At 40.4% G+C, this 25,621-nt stretch overlaps 1 protein-coding gene and 1 long non-coding RNA gene across 2 annotated transcripts in view; one reads left to right on the forward strand and one right to left on the reverse strand.

The window, feature by feature from the left end:
- The window catches only part of MYLK (myosin light chain kinase), a 181,474-nt gene extending 179,369 nt beyond the window's left edge, over window positions 1-2,105 (forward strand). The window contains 1 exon segment of the mRNA XM_055316566.1: window positions 52-2,105. Coding sequence (XP_055172541.1) covers window positions 52-302 — 251 coding nt within the window. The 3' untranslated portion in view covers window positions 303-2,105.
- On the reverse strand, window positions 1,904-25,508 carry LOC129504035 (uncharacterized). The gene is made up of 3 exons (XR_008663273.1): window positions 25,228-25,508; window positions 5,762-5,854; window positions 1,904-2,176 (listed from the first exon to the last, which is right to left on the reverse strand). It is a non-coding gene; the product is annotated as an uncharacterized LOC129504035 (long non-coding RNA).
- Between the last annotated feature and the right edge of the window lie 113 nt (window positions 25,509-25,621).

Raw genomic sequence — 25,621 nt, forward strand, 5'->3', positions numbered from 1 at the left:
GAAATTCTGAATAACAGTTTTCCCAACTTGTGTTCTCTCCCTGTGCTGCAGGATACCCAGACCCTGAAGTTGTCTGGTTTAAAGATGACCAGTCAATCCGGGAGTCCCGCCACTTCCAGATAGACTACGATGAGGATGGGAACTGCTCTTTAATCATTAGCGATGTTTGTGGGGATGACGATGCCAAGTACACCTGCAAGGCTGTCAATAGTCTTGGAGAAGCCACTTGCACAGCAGAGCTCATTGTGGAGACCATGGAGGAAGGGGAAGGGGAAGGGGAAGAGGAAGAAGAGGAAGAGTGAAACAAAGCCAGAGAGAAGCAGCTTCTAAGTCATATTACAAAGAAATTACCAAGACTATTTCTCTAAAGCTCAAAAAATCCAAGATAGTAAAAGCACCTAGTGTGATAGATTATCTAGTTAGGTCATTTGAGGGTTGATTGTTCAGCAACAGCAGGTGGTACCTAGCAGCAGCTATTGATGGGCATTAATGTGAATTAGCTGGCATCTTAAGATACTAGCACAGCCAGATTTCATTTTGGGAAATTACCAGTAATTGCCTGATCAGTTGATATTAAAGAGAAAGTAACCAAAAGAAATCTTTATCTGGGTAAAGTCATAAATTCCCTAACTGAAAGCACTCATGACAAATAAGGCCCTTGGGGTCACAGCTCAGCCCAGAAGGTCCCTGGAGATGGAGACCTGTCTCCCAGCTCCTAATTCCAGGGAACCGTGTCTCCTCCAGTACTGCAGCACTTCATTCTGAAAGCAGTTGAGCCATTCTAACTTACGAGGCACATTTGATTCCAAAGTATACTGTATACATTCAAACTTTTCATTTCTCTCCCCTGTTCCATCTGCCAGTTTTCCTGGATCTGAACTTGCCATGAGTTTGAGCACCAAGGACATTATGCTTCTTAGATTCTGAAGACCGGTCCCCTGTTCATGGATGGCTGGCTTCCTTAGGAAAACAGAATCTCTTTTCTTCCAAAATCAGTAGGAAATCTAAACTTATCCCCTCTCCGCAGATGTCTAGCAGCTTCAGACATTTTTGTAAGAACCCGTGGGGGGAAAAAAAGATCCTTGCTAATGTGCTTTTCTTCTGAAACCAGGATTCGTATTTGTGCTGTTATTAGAATATCAGCTCTCATGTGTGGTAAAGATTTTTGTGTTTGAATGTATGAAAAACCAGTTTGCTGAAAAGTTAGTCTTAATTATTTATCGGCCACTATGAAACAGATTTCAACTGATGAAGGGCTGTAGAACTGCACGTACTTTGGAATCTCCTTCGGGGTAGTCTGAGTTTAACACACTTTCGATTCTAAACACTCTCCAGAGAGCTCTACCTACCTTATGGGTTCTGCGATGTTTTCTTCTTGAATGTGCTCATCAGTCATGCCTTGCCCCCAGCCTTCAAATGTATTCTTAGACCTGATAAATGCACTCAGACTTGCATCTTTAGGAATTTTTCTTTCACTACATTGGCACTTAAATTTTTCTTTATAAACGTTTTGAAGGTCATAAACAAAGACTATAAACTGATATACCTAATACATTTCTCTCTGTGTGTGTGTGTGTAACATTCCAAATACTTTTTCTTTTCCACTGTTTGTAAAGTGCAGCAATTTCATATTTCAAGGGACTTCTTACTAGTTCCTCAAGAAACAATCTGAAATGACTTCAGTACAACCCTACACAGTATCAACTTTAGAACTTTGATATTAGTCTTATGTTACCTTCCATTCTATTTTTATCTGCTTTTTGCTGCTAGTTTCAAATTTGCCAGTATTTTTCTTTTTGCTTTTTAAGCAGTTACAACTTTTTTTCATAATAGCCACAGTATTGCCACAGTTTATAATAAAGGGTTTTAAAATTTGATTTAGAGCATTTGAAGCTTTTCTTCACTTAGTTGTGTTTAGACTATAATCTGCGTGTGCATGTGTGTTGTCATGTGTGTGCGCATGTGTGGTGTGTGTTTGCTACAGGTTTTTAATGTCTTGAAATTGTGTTAATGTTCTCCCAGTTTATTATGCCATCAGAATGGTAAATGAGAACACTACAACTGTAGTTAGCTCACAGTTTTTAAATAAAGGATACCACAGTGCACGCTGTTTGTTCAATCTCTTAACCCTTCTGTTTCTTCCCATGCCACTCGCTGGAGACTACCCAGATACATCCTGGAAACGACAAAAATGCAGTGCTGCGTGAATGGCTTAGATGGTTGTGTTTCACTAAGGACTCGCATAGACCTTGTTTATACTAGAAAGCCTAATTTGCACATTATAAACAAAATCTCTCTTGAGCATCAGTTTGATTCAATTGCATTCTACAGATAAATTCAAATTCCATGGACGTTTGCTATCTACAGAATCCTCATAATGCTAAGATCTATATGACATTCTTGGCATGTGACAAAATTACCATCGTTAATATTATTGACCAGGGCTTGGTTTGCATTTGTAACTTTAGTACACTTTGTTACTGGCAACCAAGTGCTATCTTTCCGTGTCTTGATACTGAAACATTTGTTAGGAGGAAATTCCTGATAATGCTCCTGCTTTATCAAAAATCTGTTATCAGATGGTGAGCCCCTTAGGTCTTGAGTTTTCAAACAATATTATAGATATTCTAAAAGGAATCGGGCATGCTAATAAATGCTGAATTAAATGATTCTATGAACCCACAGTGTAGTCTAGAAGGAGAAACAATACATTGTCCAGTTAATAAATATTTCAATTTTTTCCTTTTTTTAAGGCAACCACAATTCACAAATGTTCCTAGTGAGGAACTTGCTATTTTTAAATAGAACTTTTTATTCCTTGCTAGGGAAAAAGGGGCCATACATATTCTGCACCAGGAAAAATAACAAAAACATTTTCTCCCATTTCATTTTCATCCCAAACACATAAAAACTCGTTGGTTGCTGTTTACATCGCATTACTTCATATGAAATGATATTTCTATGTCTAATTAAAAAGACATGATGACTGTTGTCAGCTCTATATAGTCTCTTTTTGTTTTTGATCAAAGTGTTTGAGTTTTACCTTTCAAATCTTACTGGCTTTTAATAAATCTATGCTAATAAGTATCAAGGACATGAAGGGTAACTGAATTCTAAATTCAACTAAGTTCTCCAATTTTCAAGAAATCACAAGTAATACTACTTTCTTTACCCTTTAGGAATTCCTTCTCTGTATTTAGAAAGGGTGACTCTAATGTCCGTGCTGTCATTACTGAGGCTTTTTGTCCCATGGCACAGCACTACTGGCTCCCTGGCTAGGTGGGGCTGTGACTAGTCCTGGTCACTGAGCTGTGAGAAGAAGTGATGTGCATCCCCTCTGGGCCAGAGTACTTAAATACCAGTGCAAGACTCTCCATTATGGCTGGCAACATGTAAGACAGTGACTGCTTTATCTGCCCAGGTCCCAAGCCAGCCCCCAATGGATATATAACACAAGAAATAAACTTAGTTCCAGTCGGCTATAAATCTAAATATAAATTTTTTCACCATAAAAAAAAAAGAAATAAACTTGGTTCTTATGATTCACCACGATTTTAGGGTTCTTTGTGGCTGCTACATAACAGACTATCCTGTTATAAGGTCATCATCAAATTTGAGATTTTTTTTTTCAAATTTGAGATCTAATACGGTAGCCACAAGGCACAAGTGACTATTTAAGCTCAAATTAACGTAAATAAATTTTAAGATTCAACTCCTCAGTTATGCTAGCCACAATTTCAAGTATTCAGTAGTCACATATGACTAGTTTCCATATAATTGGACACCTCAGGTTAAAACTTTCTGTAAAGTTCTATCACCACTGTTCTAGATGGACTAGGGAAAAATGAGAACTCCAAATTTTATCTTAACTGTATTGCTGTGAAATTAGAACTTAAATGTTTGTGTGAAATAGTTTCACCATTTATACTGGATAATATAGACTCAATAACTAGGTTACAGTTTTTGGTTTTTTTTTTGTTTTGTTTTTTTTTTTAATAAAGATTTTATTTATTTATTCATGAGAGACACACAGAGAGAGGCAGAGACAAAGGCAGAGGGAGAAGCAGGCTCCTTGCGGGAAGTCCGATAAGGGACTCAATCCCAGGACAGAAACACTACCTGAGCCAAAGGCAGCCACTCAACCATTGAGCCATCTGGTGACCCGGTTATAGTTTTTGATTATTCATTTATATTCGTATATATTTTTCACTTTTTAAGACATTTTAAAAGTACTAGTTCTATGCTCCTCACCACCAAATCCAAGTAGACCTGCAATTCACAAGCAATTACAAGATTACTTGTGATATGAAACAACCAGCCAGGACAACAATCTCAAGTGTTTTGGAACCTGGAGCTATCTGAGATAGGGGAGCATCCAATGGGGCCACTTGAGATAGATGCAGAGGAGAGACCGGGTCACTAGGGCAGGATTTCCTTGGCAGAGAACCAAAAAGGAGGTGGGAGGGGCCACTGGGACAGCTAAGATCATTAACATTGGTTGTTTTGATCACTGGGACTGGAAATACCCAGGAGACCTACAGTGTTTGGAGACAACCTTACATTTCTAACTGCTGCTTGTTTGAAATCTCAGCCTGTAGGCCTTGCCATGTTCCAAATGCTAACATTCTGCAGGGAGAGCTTCATGTCAGAGACTATAGCCCCACTGGTGACCACATGAAGTATATGACAACATCTTCACATTATCATGGCACTAGATTTCTTCTAGTTGGAGATAACTAAGGAAGAAGAAAATTATCACTTAACCTGTCCATTTGGTCATTCACACTTACTAGCTTATTTTGGGCAGACATAAGTAGTCACTAATAGTGAAGTGATAGGTTGAGCTATTGGGCCCCTCCACATCCTTATCCCAGACGGCAGGTTAACGTGAAGGATAGCCTCAGACCGAATTCATCAAACATTAATTAGCAAGTAGTCATACAACCTGTTCTGTAGGGTCCATTAAGTCTAAGATCTCGCTCCAGAAGGCACTTGACATGTTCACTGAAGATAAATGCTGCAGAATACACGGGTAGGATTTAGCTAACCTGGTTAATCAGTCAAGGGGAGTTGGTTCCAACTGTGTCTCTTACTGGAGCTGTGCAGCTTGTGCTTCAGTCCCCTCATCTATAAAACCAGAGTAACAGCTCCTCCCTCTTAGTTGTTATAAAAATTAAGTGAGCTCAGGGCACCTGGGTGGCTTGGCCGGTTAAGCATACAACTCTGGATTTCAGCTCAGGTCCTGATCTCAGGGTCATGAGATCCAGCCCCATGTCGGTTCTGTGCTGGGCATGGAGCCTGCTTAAGATTCTCTCTCTGGGGATCCCTGGGTGGTGCAGCGGTTTGGCGCCTGCCCTTGGCCCAGGGCGTGATCCTGGAGACCCGGGATCGAATCCCACGTCGGGCTCCCGGTGCATGGAGCCTGCTTCTCCCTCTGCCTGTGTCTCTGCCTCTCTCTCTCTCTGTGTGTGTGTGACTATCATAAATGAATGAATGAATGAATGAATGAATGATTCTCTCTCTGCCTCTCTCCACCCCACCTCTCCTGCTAGCATGCATGCACATGCTTGCTCTCTTTCAAAAATAAAAATAGATCGATTTTTTTTTAAGTAGGCTGCACGCCCAGCATGGAGCCCAATGCAGGGCTTGAACTCACAACCCTGAGGTCAAGACCTAAGCAGGAATCAAGAGTCAGAAGCTTAACCAAGTGGGCCACCAGGCACCTCTAAAAAATAAAAATAAATGAGGTCATGCACATTACCTGATCCTGATGGTAAGCCCCTATTCTTCTGGCACTCAGAGATGCTAAAATACATCAGAAACATCCTCTACTCTCAAGTAACTGTTTATATTCCTGCAGAAACAAAATACAGATGTGAAAAAGTTATATACTAACGAAAGATGAAAATAACCATTTAAATTCGTCCACCTCCCAGAAAAGGATCTTTGAATTTGAAAGTACCCATGCAATTGTTCAAGAAATAATTGCTGCTCTGGGATCCCTGGGTGGCTCAGCGGTTGAGCATCTGCCTTTGGCCCAGGGCATGATCCCCAAGTCCCAGGATCGAGTCCCGCATGGGGGTCCCTGCACGGTGCCTGTTCTCTCTCTGCTTACGTCTCTGCCTCTCTGTCTCTCATGAATAAGTAAAATATTTTTTAAAAAAAGAGGGAATTGCTGTGAGTTTAGGAAATGCTACAAACTGTCCTCTTGTCCTAAGGGAAAGTTTTAACTCCCAATTGCTACTCTCTTCATAGTCAGGAGAACAGCTCATTTGACCTTAATGAGCCTTATTTTGCAATTAAGAGGAAACTTCTCAGACTTAGCTTGGCTTTAATTGTGCTATACCTTTATCCCAAAGAGTTCCCTAATTTTTTTCTTTATCTTTGATCTACTTGCCGTTTAAGTAACATTAACTTCCATGAAAAAAAAAGTGTGAAGATCAACAGCTCTATACACAGGTACAGTTGCAAGGAAAAAGCATGTGGCAAAATAACTACAATCTGATTTACTAAGTGAGAAATGTGTTATGGATATGCACACAGATTCTTATTTACTAAGAAAATCTTAAGATCACTTCCTTTTTTTTTTGACATAATAATTTTTATTTTTGGTGGTATCTCCCAGTTTATAGAGCACACTGTCAATAGCTCATTTGATTTTTTTTATCATTTGATTTTCTTCATCATGATAAAATAATCCCCATCCCCTATTTCCCTCATCCCCCCATCCACCTCCTCTCATCCACAAAAACTATATATTTGGTATCTATGGTTAAGAGTCTGTTTCTTGGTTCGTTTCGTTTTTTCCTTTGATCGTTTGTCTTTTTTCTTAAATTCTACATATGAATGACATTATATGGTATTTGTCTTTCTATATATGGTATTTCTGACTTATTTTGCTTAGTATTATACTCTCTAGCTCTCTCATGTTGTTGCCAATGGCAAAGTTTCACTCTTTTTATGGCTGAGTCCATTGTACGTATGTCCACTGTGTGTGTGTATATATATATGTGTGCATGTATATTTTATCTTTTTATCTATTTATTTATTATTTATTTATTTATTCATTCATTCATTCATGAGAGACAGAGAGAGAGGCAGAGACACAGGCAGAGAGAGAAGCGGGCTCCATGCAGGGAGCCCGATGTGGGACTCAATCCTGGGACTCTAGATCACGCCCTGGGCCGAAGGCAGGTGCTCAACTGCTGACCCCCACAAGCATCCCCGTACATATTATATCTTTATCCATTTGTCCATGGATGGACATTTGGGCTACTTCCATAGGCTGGCCACTGTAAATAACACCTCTGTAATACACAGAGGTGCATGTATCCCTTTGAATTAGTGTTTTTGTATTTTGGGAGTAAATACCCCGTAGTGCAAGTCGGATTGTAGGGTAGTTCTATTTTAAATTTTTTGACAACCTCCATACTATTTTCCACAGTGGCTGCACTAATTTGCATTCCCACCAACAGTGCAGGAGGGTTCCTTTATTCTCTACATCCTTGCCAATGCTTCCTTCTAGGAAGGATACTATATAATAATAGAAAAACCCACCAACAGGATATAACAATTGTAAATATTTATGCATCCAAGATAGGAGCACCCAAATACACAAAACAGTTAATAACAAACATAAAAGAAATAAAAACATAAAAGAAATGATCAATAGTAATATAATAAAAGAGGACTTTAACACCCCACTTACATCGATGGACAGATCATCAAAACAAAATCAACAAGAAAATTGTGGCTTTGAATGACACACTGGGCCAGATGGATTTATCATATTCAGAACATTCCATTCTAAAACAGAAAACACGTTCTTTTCAAGTGCATATGGAATATTCTCCAGAATAGATCACATATTGGGCCACAAAACAAGTCACAACAAATTCAAAAAAAATTGAAATCATTCCATGCATCTTTTATGACCACAACACCAGTAAGCTAAAAATCAACCACAAGAAAAAATCTTGTGATTTTTTTCATCACAATGAGCATAAATACATGGAGGTATTTAATATGCTATTAAACAATGATTGGGCCAAGAAATCAAAAAAGAAATTAAAAATTACATGAAAACAAATGGAAATGAAAACACAATGGTCCAAATTCTTTGGGAGGCAGCAAGTGGTTCTAAGAAGAAAGTCTGTAGCAACACAGGCCTACCTCAAGAAAAAAAATCTCAAATAAACAACCTAATTTTATACCTAAAAGAGTTAGAAAAATAACAAATAAAACCTAAAACCAGCAGAAAGAAACACATAATAAAGTTTAGAGAAGTAAATTATACAGAAAAAAAATTACATAAAAACTAAAAAGGAGATCAATGAAACCAGGACCTGGTTCTTTGAAAACTTCAAGCAAGATTCATTTAAAAAAAAAAGAGAGAGAGAGAGAACCCAAATAAATTACTAATGCAAGAGGAGAAATAGCAACCAACACCAGAAATACAAACAACTGTAACAATATTATGAAAACCTATATATCAACAAATTGAACTCAGAAGAAATATATAAATTCCTAATTTTTAATTGATGTTTACAAAAGCTAACTCACATTGACTTGTTCCTGACTGCATATTAGCCACAGAACAAATCCCGCGCTGTTAGGCAGTCCCAGGAAATGGCTGGGAAGATATCTTTTTTTTAATTGTCTACAAAACTCAAAATGGAGGGGCCCTTTTCTGGAAAAGCAGGATACCAAGGGCTTAGAAAATGAGAAGCTACTATAGCAGGAGTGGAAGCCCAACAGGACCTACTGAAAAGAAGCAGTCACTCTCTTCTCTCTGGAACCCATGCTAAACTGAGAGTAAAGGAATAATAATTTTTTTTAAAGCTGTAAACCCTTCAAAGACAAATATTGGAGACGACAGATGAAAAATCCCTGATTTTTGTAAGACAAGAAAGCAAACAAATGAGTGGGTAACTGACTTGGAGCACAGAAGAAGCCGATACCTGACTTGCCGCAGAGAAGGAAGCTGTAAAAGGCAGGTCGGTTTTGCCCTGAAGAACTCCTAAAAGGCTAGAGACTGGAGGAACCAGGTGCTTATGAAGGGGATCTTTAAAGGGAATGTAAGGTATCAACATACAGATGCAAACCAAGGTCTTTCAGGTCAAAGTCCAAATAGAAGATCGCGATAGAGGTAGGATGGAATAACTAGGAATTAGGACAGACCAAGGTCCAAGGTCCAGGAAGTCAGTCTGAACACACTCATTATACCTATAAAGTACAGAAAAGAGCCTGGTCCTAGAAAGGCATGTGCTTGCTCAAGTAAGTTTTATTTATTTATTTTTTTCAAGTAAGTTTTAAAGACAGATAAGCCTCTTCACACTGGTTGTCCAAGAAGCCAAACTGTTTAGACTTTCAATAATGAACCTTCTTAAGGGCTGGCTTACATTCATTTAAAACAGAAGCTCAATTAACTAATTTCCATTTCATACAACTTGCCCAACTTAACAATTCTCATTCCTCTGTAAAATAAATTAACTGATGCCCACATACTTCTGACTGTAGTCAATAGGGTTTATTCTTAAACTTACTCATTCTAATTGTAACTGTAATTACATAATTTAATTATTACAGGAGTCAAGAAAAATTGAGTGATAAAGGGGAAAGTAGTTGTTTCTACGGAAACTCATTGAAGACTAGTGGCCATACATGGTGGACTGAACACTTGCATTTATTTCCTGTCTCCCAAAACCTCAAGAAAATGAGAGTAAAAGGACAAAGGCATGAACCCACATGGGCAAAGGATGGGAGAGGTGATACGGTAGATTTGAGTGTTGACAAAATTGGGGGATAGACTAATTGGTAATTGATTTTGTTCTTTTTCCACTCCGCGAGTGTCTGCAGGAAAAAAAAAATCCTCAAAGAGAAAACTGAGTCCTACCACAGAACTAGGCAAAAGTAGAGGCATTAGACTGACTCTCTCCCATCTCCTCCTGTAGCCCATATGGCCCCTCTGACAGTCTCGTTCCCAATCCTGGCAGAAAAAGGGATCTTCTGGTTACACTAGAGAGGCCATGGACTGGATGACAGGCCCAACTGAGATGGGAGTGAAGCAACTCAGAAAACAGGACTCAGGGAAAAGCTACACACTAAACCTCAAAACTCCAGCCCTCTCCCCTGTGTGGCTGGCTGCCAGAACTCTGACTGCCAGGCAGGACCAGCTATGTAATTTGGAGGGCCCAGGGAAAAATGAAAATGTGAGGCCTGGGGACCCCTGGGTGGCGCAGCGGTTTGGCACCTGCCTTTGGCCCAGGGCGCGATCCTGGAGACCCGGGATCGAGTCCCATGTCAGGCACCCGGTGCATGGAGCCTGCTTCTCCCTCTGCCTATGTCTCTGCCTCTCTCTCTCTCTCTCTGTGTGTGTGTGTGACTATCATAAATAAATAAAAATTTAAAAAAAAGAGAGGCTTGTTAGGCCTTTTGTTAAAAAAGAAAAAAAAAGTATTAAGAATTTCAAAACAGTGATAGCAGGGCATTAAAACAAGCATGAGACCCTTCTAAGTGTGGGGCGCCATGTGACTGCACAAATGTGCACCTGTGAAGCCAGCCTTATTGCAGGGTACCCCTGCAGAGGCAGGAGGCTGAAGCATTTTTTCTGGAAAAATTGGATAGCATGGAGAAATAACCCACACATACTGTCATACAGGAATTTCTCAACAAAACAGCCCAATTTTCATTAAATTGTCAGTGTTGGTATTTTATGTACTTGAGGGTGATTTTTGTGCTCAAAAAAGATTACTTGGAAACCATTCTGGGGTTTTTGTTTTTTAAGTAAGCTCTATGCCCAATATGGGGCTTGCCCTCATGGACCCAAGATTAAGAGTTGTTGCATGCTCCACCGACTGAGCCAACCTGGCACTCTATTTTTTTTTTTAAGATTTTATTTATTTATTCATGACAGACACACAGAGAGAGGCAGAGACATAGGCAGAGGAAGAAGCAGGCTCCATGCAGGGAGTCTGACATGGGACTCAAACCCGGGTCTCCAGGATCACGCCCTGGGCTGAAGGCAGGCGCTAAACCGTTGAGCCACCGGGGCTGCCCTCCATTCTGTTTTTTTAAATTAATATTTTACCTATTAATGTGGCAAATTTTAAAACTCAGCTCTTCCTTAAACTATTAAATGCAGTTTCCTGATATGATTTGGTAGATTTATAAATTTACCAAGATGTAATACTTTTTTTTTTTAAACCTTTGACCTCCTTTATACATTTCCCCCATTCCCCACCCTCACCTCTGGCAACAACCAATTTGTTGTATCTATGAGGTTCTCCCCCTCCCAAGATTCCCATAGAAGAGGGATCATACAATATTTGTCTTTCTCTATCTGACTTATTTCACTTAATATAATGCCCTTGAGGGTCCATCCATTTGGTGCAAATATCAAGAATTCACTCATTTTTATGCTCATAATATTCTGTTATTTATCCATAAGATAATTTCATCCATTCACCCATCAATGGACACTTAGGTTGTTTTCACAGCTTGGCTATCATAAATAGTGCTGTAATGAACATACGGTTCATAGGGTGTTTTTATTTTCTTCAGATAAATACCCAGAATTGGAATTGCTGGATCATATAGTTTTAATTTTTTTAAAAAGATTTTATTTTTTTATTCATGAGAGAAACAGAGGGAGAGAGGCCCAGACACAGGCAGAGGGAGAAGCAGGCTCCATGCATGCAGGGGAGCCTGACATGGGACTCGATCCCGGGTCTCCAGGATCACACCCTGGGCTGAAGGCGGCGCTAAACTGCTGAGCCACCCGGGCTGCCCTAGTTTTAATTTTTTGAGGAATCTTAAAAAAATTTTCCATAGTGGCTACACTAATTTGCATTCCCTCAGTACTACACAAGGTTCCCGTTTCTCCACATCCTTCCCAACATTTATTTATTTATTGTCTTTTTGATAACAGCTATTCTAATAGGTGTGGGTGATATCTTACTATGGTTTTGCTCTGCATTTACCTGATGATTAATGATGTTGAGTATCAGTTCATGTACCTATTGGCCATCTGTATGTCTTTTTTTGAAAAATGTCTATTCAGATTTTCTGCACATTTTCTAATCAGGGTTTTTACCATTAAGTTATATGAATTCTTTATATGTTTTTAATATTAACCCCTTACCAGATACATGATTTACATATATTTTCTCTCGGTAGGTTGCATTTCTATTTAGTTGATGTTTTCCTTTGCTGTGCAGAAGCTCTTTAGTTTAATGTAAACCCATTCATTTATTTTTGCTTTTGTTTTGGTGTCAGATTAAAAAACTATTTTTTTGGTAATACCTATGTCAAGGAGCTTACCGCCTATGTTTTCTTCTGCTTTTATGGTTTCAGGTCTTGTGTTCGACAGTCCTTAATCCATTTTGAGTTAATTTCTGTGTGTCATGTAAGACAGTGGTCTAATTTCATTCTTTGTATGTGGCTGTCCAATTTTCTCAACACCATTTGTTGACTTTTTTCTTTTTCTTTTGTAATTGCTCTGCCAAGGACTTTCAAGACTATGTTGAATTAAAGTGGAGAGAGTAGGCATCCTTGTCTTATTCCCAATATTACAGAACAGCTTTCAGCTCTTCACTGATGAGAAGGATTTTGGCTGTGGACTTGTCATATTTAGCCTTTATTATGTTGAAGTAATTTCTCCCATTCCCGCTTCATTTGAGTTATCATAAATGATGATGAATTTTGTTTAATACTTTTTCTGCATCCACTGAAATGACCATGATTTTTACCCTGCATTTTATTAATATAGTATATTACAATAACTGATTTGTGGATATTGAACCAGGCTTACAGCCCTGAACAAATCCCAATTGAGGGGAACATTGCCTTCTCAGCTGACTGAGTGTGCTAATTTTTAACCAGACTTCAATGGGGCATAAGACCTGAAACTACAACACATCCTGGTGATATTTCTTGTGACTCAGATGATCAAGTCCCTTTCTGTAGTCACTATGTTTCCAACTCTAAAATCCAGTTCGTGAGTTTAAGTTCTAAATGTTCCTTTATCCCTGAAAGTCTGCACTGCCTAAAAGATGGTAGCTTACTTCTTTCATGACTTCAATGGTTTTTCATTCTTTACTTCTCATTAGGTATCTAAATCTTTCCCATCTACCTCTATAAATACTCATAGCCAGTGTTTTTAATCCTTATGTGTCTTCAGTGTGTTGAAACCTTTCCAGATTTGGTAGAATTCCGAAATGTTTTCTTTCTGATAGGGTTACACCGCTATAGACATTAAAATTACATTCTACTGAATTCTGCATATCACGGACTTGTCTGATCATTCCTAGGTTATTCTTGTGACTAAGCACTTTACAGGAAGGCCCACATTGAACAGCCCCACCTAAACACAAACTTGTTTTTAGTACCTCACTCTTAAATATAGACAAATAATCAAATACCATTGACCATTTGAGGCAAGTCTCTTAACAAAAAAAGACAGAGGACAACAAACATCAAAAAGGACTTAAAAGAAATAAAGATTATACAGGAAGAAAAAAAATAGTATCTTCAAAGAAATACGAGAAAACATTTACATCCAGGTGCAAAAACCAGGATGCTATTGATATTTTTTAAAAATTAAGACATCTAGGTGGAGTAGGAAGATCTTAGGTCACCTTGTCCTATGCATACAACTAGGTAACATCAGCATAAATAACCCAGAAAATGACCCAAAAACTGACAGAACAGACTCTCTACAGCTAAATGGAGAGAAGAGGTCACAATGAAGAAGGAAGGAAGGGTGGAGACATGGTCAGGAGCAAAATGACCCTTGGGAGTGCTCATGGAAGGGAGGGATGCAGCCAGCTGGAGGGAAAACAGAACCTCACCAAGCACCCAGGCATGGAGAAACTGCACGGGGAAGACAACTCCCCCTAACATTTGGCTTTGAAAATCAGTGGGGTCTAATTTCACAAGTTCTTACAATCAGAAGGACTTAAGACCTAGAACTACAAAAATCAGCAGGTTCTACTCTGGGAGACTCTGGAGGGCTTTGGAAACTGAGTCCCCATCCTTAAAGAGACAGCTTAACAAATATCCCCAAAGAGAGCAGAGAAAGAGCAGTTTGAAAATGTCTGGGGTATACAGGGAAGAGAGTTACTTATTACTCTCAGAGCATGTGCTGGAGGGTCAGGAATCTTTAGGAGACTTCTCCAGGAACAAAAGAGCTGGTGGGTGCCATTTCCCTCTGCCAAACCCTAGCCTAACACATGGACACCTGCAGGAACCAACACAGTGCCAACACTCTCTACCTAGCCGGCTAACAGTGCCCCTGCCCCCATATTCTCTGTGGACAGGCCCCCTCTTGCCAGGCCTCAGCTCCAGGACCCCTCCAACAACAGACCTGACAAACCCTGCTAACACTGCACAGACATCCAGCCCTGGCATTCTCCCGCAGACCTGCCTCCTCCAATATGCCCTTGGCTGGAGCCCATCCAAAGCAGTGCCACAAGCCTGGCATTGTGCAAGCAGCCCTGATAGGGGCCAGCACCAACCAAAGTGACTCCTGCTCCAGAGACAGGGGAAGATAACCACATACACAAGTCCAACTGCAGCCCCAGTAGTTAACTGGTCTGATTACAGGCCCCAACCACCAAAGAAAGTTTCTCAGGGGACAACAAGGAGAAGGCACCCTGTAGTTCCTGATTACCACATCTCTGGCAAACACACAATCGGACTCCGCTAAAGCCCACGGCAGCCCTATACTGGCCCACTAACAGCACAAGGACAATTCTGCTTACCACAGGCAAAGAGAGCCATCATAGAGGACAGGACTGAAGGCAAAAGTAGCTCGGCCACAACAGTAGTGTGCACACAACACACATAGGAGACACTCCTAAAGCTCCAGGTCCTGGTAAACACAGGACATTATACTGCAAGGCCCGACAGGACCTCTTCTTCATAAGGCCACTATTTTCAAGCATGGAAAACACAGCTGCTTTCCTAACACACAGAAACAGACAGAAAAAAAGACGATAAGGGGGAATATGTCCCAGATGAAAGAACAGAATAAAATCACAGTGAGAGAGCTAAACGAAATGGAGATAAGTAATATGCATGATAGAGATTTTTAAGTAATGGTCATAAAGATATTCACTGGACTTGAGAAGAGAGTGGAGGACCTCAGTGAGACCCTCAACAAAGAGACAGAAAACATAAAGAACCAATCAGAGATGAAGCAGTAATTGAAATTAAAAATACACTAGACAGGATAAATGGTAGACTAGAGGAAGCAGAAGAACAGATCAGCAATCTAGAGGACAGAGTAATGGAAAGCAATCACATTGAACAGGAGAGAATAATAATAATAATAACAACAACAACAATAGATGAAATAGACCTAGGGAACTAAGTGACACCATTTACATTATGGGATGTAATAACATTCACATTATAGAGATCCCAGAAGGAGAAGAGAGAGAAAAGGGGGAAGAAAACAGAAATCCAGATCTAGAAGGTACACAGAGAGCCCCCAACAAAATCAACCCAAGGAGGTCCACACCCAGACATACAGTAATGAAAGCGGCAAAAAAATAGTGATAAGGAGAGAACTTTAAAAGCAAAGGAACAGTTATATACAAGAGAAACCCCACAAAGTTACTGGCTGATTTTTCAGCAGAAACTTTGCAGACCAAAAGGGAGTCACATGACATATTTAAAGAGCTGAAAGAAAAAACCCCAACATCCAATAAAACTCTACCCAGCAATACTATCATTCAGAATAGAAAGATAAAGAGTTTCCTAGACAAACAAAAGTTAAATTCATGACCACTAAACCAGCCCTATAAGAAATGTTAAAGGGGACTTTTTAGTGGAAATAAAAGAACAGGAGTAAAAAAAGTAGGAAGCACAAAAGAAGTAAAATTAAGTATAACTATAAAAATCTGTCAAGGGATTTACAAAATAAAGAGGTAAAGTATGACACAATATACCTAAAACAGGGAGGGAAAGGAGTAAAAACTTACCGCTTTTGGCATGGATTCAAACTTAAGCGACCATCAACTTAATATAAATTGCTATACACATAAGTTATATATCAACCTAATGGTAACCACTAAACAAAAACCAGCTATATGCGAAAACAAATAAGAGAAAGGAATCCAAGTATATCACTAAAGGAAGCCAGCAAGCCATGAGAGAAAAGAGAGAAAAAAAGAGGAACTACAAAAACAACCAAAAACCAAATAACAAAATGACAATTAAGTGCATATCTATCAATATCATTTATCTTGAATGTAAATGGACTAAACACTTCAATCAAAAGACATAGGGTGATGGGATGGATCAAAAAAGCAAGACCCATTCACATGCTGCCTACAAGAGTCTCATTTGAGACCTAAAGACACATGCAGATGGAAAGTAAAGGCATGGAAAAGCATTATGCAAATGAGAGCAAAAAAGAAAGCTGGGGCAACTACACTTGAATCAGACAAAATACACTAATAAAAGACTATAACAAGAGATGAAAAGAACATTATATAATCATAAAGGGAACAATCCAACAAGAAGATATAACAGTTATAACTATATAGGCACACAACATAAGAGCACCCAAATACATAAAGCAGCTAATAAAAAGGAAGTAATCAAGAGTAATACAATAATAGTATGGGAGTTTAACACCCCAACTTACATCAATGGATAGATACCCAAATAGAAAAACAGCAAAAAACAAAACAAAACAAAAACCAGTATCTTTGAATGACACACTGGACCAGATGGACTTAACAGATATATTCAGAACATTCCATCCTAAAAGCGCAAAATACATTCTTTGCAAGTGCACATGGAACATTTTACAGAATAGATCACCTATAAGGCTGCAAAACAAATCTCAACAAAATAAAAATGAGAGCAGTCATATCATGCATCTTTTCTGACCACAACACTATGAAACTAGAAATCAACCTCAAGAAAAAAAATCTGGGAAGACCACAAATACACGGAGATTAAATAACATGCTACTAAACAATGAATGGGTCAACCAAGAAATAAAAGAAGGAATTAAAAAAATACAGTGAGACAAATTAAAACGAAAACACAATAGTCTAAAATCTTTGGGATGCAGCAAAAGTGTTTTTTTTTTTTTAAAGATTTTATTTATTTATTCATGAGAGACATAGAGAGAGGCAGAAACATAGAGGGAGAAGCAGGCTCCGCGCAGGGAGCCCGACGTGGGACTCGATCCCTGAACTGCAGGATCAAGGCCTGAGCTGAAAGCAGAGCCCAACCGCTGAGCCATCCAGGCGTCCCAGCAAAAGTGGTTTTAAGAAGGAAGTTTATACCTCAAGAAGCAAGGAAAATCCCAAATAAAAACCTAATCCTACACCTAAAAGAACTAGAAAAAGAAGAACAAAATCCCAAACCAGCAGAAAAAAGGAGATAGTAAAGATTAGGGCAGAAATAAACAAATTGGAAACTAAAATACACAGAACAGATCGATGAAACTAGAAGCTGGTTCTTTGAAAAGATCAATAAAATTGATAAACCTTTAACCAGACTCATCCCGTCTCCCAAAAAAGCATAAATTCCTAGAAACCTATAAGCCTCCAAAAACTGAATTACCAGCAATGAAATTAAGTCAGTAATCAAAGAATTCCCAACAAACAGAAGTCCAGGACCAGGACCAGACAGCTTCATAGGTGAATTCCACAAAATATTTTCAAGAGTTAATACTCATTCTTCTCAAACCATTCCAAAAAATGGAAGAGGATGGGGGGATGCGGTAACTGGGTGACAGGCATTAAGGAGGGCACATGATGAGATAAGCACTGGGTGTTATACTATTTGTTGGCAAATTGAATTAAGTAAAACATTTTTTTAAATGGAAGAGGAAGGAAAAGTATCCAAAATCATTCTATGAGGCCAGCATTGCCCTGATATGAAAAGCAGATTAAGATGTTACCAAAACAAAAAGAGAACTATAGGCCAATATGTCTGATACATATAGATGCAAAAATCCTCAACACTTATACTCAACATATACCAAAAGTCTTAGCCACAGCAATCAGACGACAAAAAGAAATAAAAGGCCTCCACATTGGTAAGGAAGACGTAAAACTTTCACTATTTGCAGATGACACAATACAATAAATAGAAAAACCTTAAATACTCCACCAAAAATTACTGTGGGTAATTTTTTTCAGTACTGCTAGTACTGAATTCAATAAGGTTGCAGGATACCAAATAAATATACAGAAAGCTGTTGCATTTCTACATGCTAATAAAGCAGCAGAAAGCAAAATGAAGAAAACAAGCCCATTTATAATTGCACTAAAATAAGAAAATACCTAGAAACAAACTAACTCCAGTCAGAGAAAAATACCATATAATTTCATTCATATGAGGAATTTAAGGAACAAAATAAAGGAACTAAAGGGGGAAAAAGGAGATAAACCAAAAAATAGACTATTAACTATAGAGAACAAACTCATGGTTACCAGAAGGGAGGTAGGGGTGGGGTGGGTGAAATAAGTGATGAGGAATAAGAGTACACTTAGATGATGAGCACTGAGTAATGCACGTAATTGTTGAATTACTACATTGTACACCTGAAACTAATATAACACTATATATACTACACTGGAATTAATTAATTTTTTTTAAGAGAGAGAATAGTACACTACAAGACAGAAGGAAGAAAAAGCCTGGCTGCCTTTCATTTCAATGACTGTGCACAATGTCTTGCACCCCAGTAAAAATATGGCCCAGGGAATTTCACAGATTTTAACTAATCATACTTCTTTTTCCTCCTTCCTGGGGGGCTAGAATATATTTTCTCATATTCCCTGTTATGGGTGTATTCTATTTCTGACCATCCAGTTTTTTGAAAAAAGATTTATTTATTTATTCATGAGAGACACAGAGAGAGAGACAGAGAGGCAGAGACACAAGCAGAGGAGAAGCAGGCTCCATGCAGGGAGCCCGACGTAGGACTCGATCCTGCATCTCCAAGATCACGCCCTGGGCCGAAGGCAGTACTAAACCACTGAGCCACCCAGGGTGGCTCATCCAGTTTTAAACACACTATTTGAAGGGAATTCCAAAAAACAAGCTCAAGTGTAGGCAAACAGCCCCTTTGCCAGCAACAATGTCTCTAGAATTTGGGCATGTGACCTTCCAATCAGAGGACCCTACCTAAGACCTTGACTGACCGTGGGGTAACAGAGAAGCAAATGGCAGTGTTGAATCTTTCAGGGGTAATAGAGGGACCAGTAATGGCATCATTCAATGTCCAATGGTTGTCAGGCCAATGACACAAGCTGCTGGATAATAACCAGATTCTTCCTGTGTATAGATCTGGTCTCTCCTTTTGGCTGCCTAATTTCTCATGGCTTCCTATCCATGTTCCAAATCTCATTCAATCAGCTTTTCCATCAATTTTTGTGAGCTTTCCGCTGACCTTACAATACAATCCTTTTCTAAGTTGGTCTCCGTTGTGTAGGAACCTAGAAATGATCACTACAGTCCTCTTTTGTGTAGAAGTCACCTTTTCTATGAAGATAGAGATGAGGGAGAGGGTTGCCTCCTAATCAAAAGCTCCTAAGTCAGGTGGTGAGCTCTAATCCAGAAGTATCCATCATTGTGACTTTGGTGGTAATCACTGCTTTGCTTTGCTTTTTCTGTGTATATATATCCCTAAAAAACCATAGTTTTAGCCTGATTTTGCACTTTAGCTGAATCATACTATATACATTGTTGTGTCTTACTTCTTTCACTCAGTATTACGTTTATAGGATTCATCCAAGTTGTCAAGTAGAGCTCCAATTTGTTTATTTGCAGGGCTGTAAAGTAACTCACTGTAAGAACATGTCATGACTTATTTATTTATTCTACTGTATATAAGATGTTGAGTGGTATTCAGTGTGGGGCTAATAAACAAAACTGCTTTGGATATTCTGGTATATGTATCCTAGGGGCATTCAAGGACATCTACTTGGTAGCAGAATATCAGTCACGGGTTATGTGTACCTTTGACTTTCCTAGATAATGTCCAACCATTTTCTGAAGTGAATGCACCACCACCACCAGCCGGCTTCAGGAGCTTCTGCTGCACTATGTTCTTGCCAACAACCGGTATTGTCAAACTGTTTCATTTTAGCCACCCTGGAGGATGGCTAATTGTGTCTTAATACAGTTATAATTTTCATTTCCCTGATTAGCAATAAAGTTGAGGATATTTGCATATGTTTGTCATTTTTTTTTAATTTGGTAAAGTCCCAGTTCAAGTCTTTTGCCCACTTTCACTTTCTCAATGTGATTATCCCTTACTGATTTGAGGGAGTATTTATATGCTGTGAAGATTAGTCCTTTCTAATTATGTGTGTTGTAAATATCTTGTCCCACTCTGTACTTTGTAGTTTTCTGCTAGTTTTCTATCTTTTTTAAAAATTTTTATTTATTTATGATAGTCACACACAGAGAGGGAGAGAGAGGCAGAGACACAGGCAGAGGGAGAAGCAGGCTCCATGCACCGGGAGCCCGACATGGGATTCAATCCCGGGTCTCCAGGATCGCGCCCTGGGCCAAAGGCAGGTGCTAAACCGCTGCGCCACCCAGGGGTCACGCTAGTTTTCTATCTTTTTTTTTTTAATTTTTTTTAATTTTTATTTATTTTATGATAGTCACAGAGAGAGAGAGAAAGAGGCAGAGACATAGGCAGAGGGAGAAGCAGGCTCCATGCACCGGGAGCCCGACGTGGGATTCGATCCGGGGTCTCCAGAATCGCGCCCTGGGCCAAAGGCAGGTGCTAAACCGCTGCGCCACCCAGGGGTCCTGCTAGTTTTCTATCTTTTGATGAACAGAAGTTCTTTATTTTAATCCGGTCAAATGTATGTTTTTTTCATTTACAGTTGGTACTTTATCTTGTTTTAAAATTCTTTACCTTTGAGATCATAAAGATATTCTCCTACATTACTTTCTAAAAGCCTTAAATGTTGTCATTCACATTTAAGCCTAGAAATGATTTGTGTGTGTGCTGTGAGGAATGGAAATTTTTTTCCCCATATGGATATCCAACTGTCCCAGCAGCATTTATTTAAAAGCCCATCTTTCCCCTACAGCATCTCTGTCATACACAAAGTGTCTACGTTTCCTAGGCTCTCTATTCTCCTCCATCAGCCTATTTGCCATTCTTACACCAACACTATGTTGTCTTATTTACTATAATTTACAAGTCTTGATATATTATAGATCAAATTCTCCCAATATCTTGACAAATTTTGGACCTTTACAATTCCATGTAACATTTAAATTTCCTTATCAAGTTCCACAGAAACCAAAATGAACAAACCACCACCGCCTGATGAAATTCTGATTTGAGATCACATGCAATTTACAAATTAATTTAGGGAGAACTGTCTATGGAGTTCTTTCCATATGGAGTCTTTCAATTTATGGAGTCTTTCAATTTATGACTTGCAACAACTCCAACTGGTCTTAAAGGTTAACTTGCTTTAAGCTGATGCACTTCTTGCTTGCTGACCGAAGTCCCTTGGTCTGTAAGCAGAACTAACTTACTTTCCTTAAGGTTTGCAGACCATTGGCCTTGAGGAATGAAGGACCAAACCTTCCCAGAAGGTAAGGCCTGACTACATCTGAAAGCAGCTGCCATTGATGCCAGCAAGTCTGTTCAGGGTCATGTCGCCATAGGACTGCCTGGGCATCCACTTCTCCTGCAGACAGCCTCCCTCCCTTTTCTTCCACCTTCCCCTTTATATCCCTCCAACTTCACGTGGATAGTGATGATGCTCTTTGAGATGTTAGTCCACCATCTTCCCAGGTTGCTGGCTTCCTAAGGAAAGCAACCTTCCTCTCCATCCCTTGTCTCAGGTATTGATTTTCAAGTGGCAAGCAGCCGAACCTGAGTTTAGACTTGTTTCTTGTCCAGTAACAAATGCACTATCTCTCCAGCTATTTTAGGTCTTCCTTAATGTTACCCAATAATGTTTTATTATTCTTTACATAGAATTGGAATATTAGCACAGAGACCATGTGATTAGGTACATGCTTAAAATTATGTTTTCCTGATGGACAGAACCTTTCATCGTGATTATCTCTCATAATGCTTTTTGACTGATATTCAATAGAGAGATATTAGCTGTATTGCCAGTTGCTGCTGTTACAAATTTCCACAAGCTTAGTGGCTTAAAACTATACATGTATAGTATTTTAAAATTCTGTAGGTCAGAAGTCTGACACAGTCTCACTGGGCTAAAATCAGATGTTGGCAAGGCTGCATCTCTTGCTACAGAGAGAATCCATTTCCTTACGTTTTCCAGATTCTAAAAGCCTTCTTATGTTTTCCACATGCTAATGCCAACTTTTAAAAAAGTGGTATTGTTTCACATACCACTAGTAGGTTTGGAGATATCACAATCAATTTATCAAACTCTTTATGAGAAAGGCACACTGTGATACATGTTAACTGTTACTAGTGAGTATCAAGCCTGCTTCCATCTTCAAAGCCAGAAACATGGCATTGCTCTTTCTTCTGTAGTCACTCCCCCTTCTGATTCTTTTTCTGCCTCCCTCTTGTGATTACGTTGGGCGCACTCAGATAATCCAGGCTAATCTGTTATCTCAAGGTCCATGATTTAATCATATCTGCAAAATCCCTTTTGCCAGGGGAAATAACACCTATGATCTAAGTGTTTTGTGTTCCCTGAAAATTCACGTGTTGAAATCCTGATCCCTAACATGCTAGTATTCTGAAGTGGAGCCTTTGGAGAGTGATTAGGAATGGGATTAGCATCCCTATAAAAGAGGCCCTAGAAAGCTCCTTTGGTTAGTCTCTCAATCCTAGCCCTCTTGCAAGCATTTGCCCTCAGAGAAATCCTGGTTTTGGCTTTTGCTAAGTGATCACTGTTCTAATTTCAATTTACTGTTCTTAACCACCACAAACAAAAGCCCTCTTGCAGCTTCCACTTTGGAGATCTCTTACTTTCTGGCAAATTTAATAACGGCTTAAAAATAATATCACTTTTCTCAAGTCTGGGGGTTTTCTTGCTTGCTGCCTTTTTTTTTTTTTTTTGGCAATGGTCTGTAAATAGGTTATAGGATGGCCCCCCACAGAGGTCCCTATTCTAATCCCCAGAAGGTTATTTATATGGCAAAAGGGGCTGTGAAGGTGTGATGGAAGTTAAGAATCTCGCTATGGGGAAATTATCCTGGAACACCTGGTTAAACCCAATGTAATTACAAAGGTTGTTTGTTACGAGAGCAGGTGAAAGTTCAGAGGGCAAACTGAAGTGATGCAACTTGTGAGCCAACGTATGCCGGCGACTTCTAGAAGCTGGAGGAAGTCAGGAATGGATTCTCCCTGGGAACCTCCAGAAGGAACAGCTCTGCCTGCACCTGGTCTAAATCTAATTGGTTTTACTCCATCTCTCCGCTTGGATGTCTAATGAAAATTTCAGGTTCAACACGTAAAAAAACAAAATCACTGATTTCTGCCTTCAAAATGCTTTCTTCTACAACTCAGTTCTCCCAAAGTTGCTCACAAGGCCTCCTTTATCGGGGATCCCTGGGTGGCTCAGCGGTGGAGCATCTGCCTTCAGCCCAGGGCATGATCCTGGTGTCCCGGAATCGAGTCCCACATCGGGCTCCTTGCAGGGAGCCTGCTTCTACCTCTGCCTGTGTCTCTGCCCTGCTCTCTCTCTCTCTCATAAATAAATAAAAAAAATAAGGTCTCCTTTACCTCCTACTCCACATCTAATACATCCACGAATCTTAGCAGCCCTTTTAAAATACGTCCAGATTTCAATGCCATTTTCATCACCTCAATCACGACCACTATCTGGCCTAAACCACTATCCCTGTGGACCCGATTGCTGCAGTAACTTCCTAACTGAGAACACCTTTCACCAACCGACACAGATTTGTTTTCCACCACCTCCCGCTGTAATGGTCTCCGGGACACAGAAGACGACTCTCTCTCTCATTTTGTGCCAGGAATCCCCCTCCCCCAACCCCATGTGCAACCTCGCAGATGCTCCATTTTCTAGAATAAGTATTTTATACCGCCACGTATACAGCAATGCATTTAAGATGTCTGAAAATTAGCGGGTAGGGGCCTTTCACCAACTAACTCAAGAACTAAATAAATAACTAAATAACAAAGTGACTGAATAACTAACTGAATAACTAAATAACTAAAGGACTAACTGAATAAGTAAATAAATAAGTAAATAACTAATAATTAAATAACTGAGTAACTAAATAAATAACTAAAATAGGGATCCCCGGGTGGCGCAGCGGTTTAGCGCTGCCTTCGGTCCGGGGCGTGATGCTGGAGTCCCGGGATCGAGTCCCACGTCGGGCTCCCGGTGCATGGAGCCTGCTTCTCCCTCTGCCTATGTCTCTGCCTCTCTCTCTCTCTGTGTGTGTGACTATCATAAATAAATAGAAATTTATTTAAAAAATAAATAAAATAGTAACTAAATAACTGAATGACTAAATAACTAAACCGAATAACTAAATAACTAAATAACTAAGTAAATAACTGAATAACTAAACTAGCTAACGAACTAGATAACTAGCTAACTAAATAATGAACTAAATAACAAACTAAATAACTAGCTCACTAAATAACTAACCAGCTAAATAACTAGCTAACTACGTAACTCTAACGAATTAACTAGCTAACTAAACGAAATAACTAACTAGCTCACTAAATAACTAAATAACTAGCTAAACTGCGAGCTAATAACTAGCTAACTAAATACATAACTAAAGAACGAACGAACGAACTAGCCAGCTGACTAACTAGCTAACTAGCTGCTAACAGTCAAGCCCAACCAAAGACGGCGGGTCGCAGGGCCCCGCCGCCTCGTCCCCGTCCCCGTCCCCGTCCCCGTCCCCGTCCAGCTGAGGCGGCGACAGGTGAGCGCCCACGCGGCTCGGGGCCGCAGCACCGACGCCGCCCTGGAACCTTCCCTGACACTGGGCCGTGGGCCGCACGTGCCACGTCGGGCAACGCCTCCCGCGGGCCGTCTCCCGCTCCGCACCGCTCCTCCGACATTTAAAAGTCCAGCTTAGAAACCTCGGCCGGCCGAACCCTCACCCCTCACCCCTCACCCGTCACCCGTCACCCCGGGGGCTGGTCCCGGAGCAGCGCCCCGTCGGGGAGCCGCTCCGTCGCGGGGCTCCGGGGCGGAAGGGGGGCGGCGTCGGCGTCAACTACCCGCACCCAAGATGGCGGCCTACCCGCTGGTCACGTGCTCGGCGGCGAGGCCAGAGCCATCGGCAGAAGCAAGGAGGGAAGGGAGAACGAGGGCGTCATACTCCCGATCCGTCACGGAGGCAGAGGGGATAAGGACAGAAAACACTCAGGGACGACGAAGCCTCCAGGCGGCAGACGCGGCGGCACCGGCGGAGGAGGCCAAAGGCGACGCTGACCGCATCCAAGATGGCGCCAGACGCTCTAACCCGGAGCGCCTAGAGGCGGCGATCACCGTCACCCAAGATGGCTGGTGTGAAGCCAGCCGGGGGGGCGGGGCGGAGAGCGCCCGGAGGGCCTTTGCCCTCTTTCAAGATGGCGGCCCGTGGACGCTGGCCCTGGCTCCGCCCCGCGGCCTCGGCCCCGCCCCCGCCCCTCCCT

The sequence above is a fragment of the Nyctereutes procyonoides genome, unplaced genomic scaffold (genome assembly GCF_905146905.1).
Source record: "Nyctereutes procyonoides isolate TBG_1078 unplaced genomic scaffold, NYPRO_anot_genome, whole genome shotgun sequence".
In the NCBI taxonomy this organism is placed as follows: domain Eukaryota; kingdom Metazoa; phylum Chordata; class Mammalia; order Carnivora; family Canidae; genus Nyctereutes; species Nyctereutes procyonoides.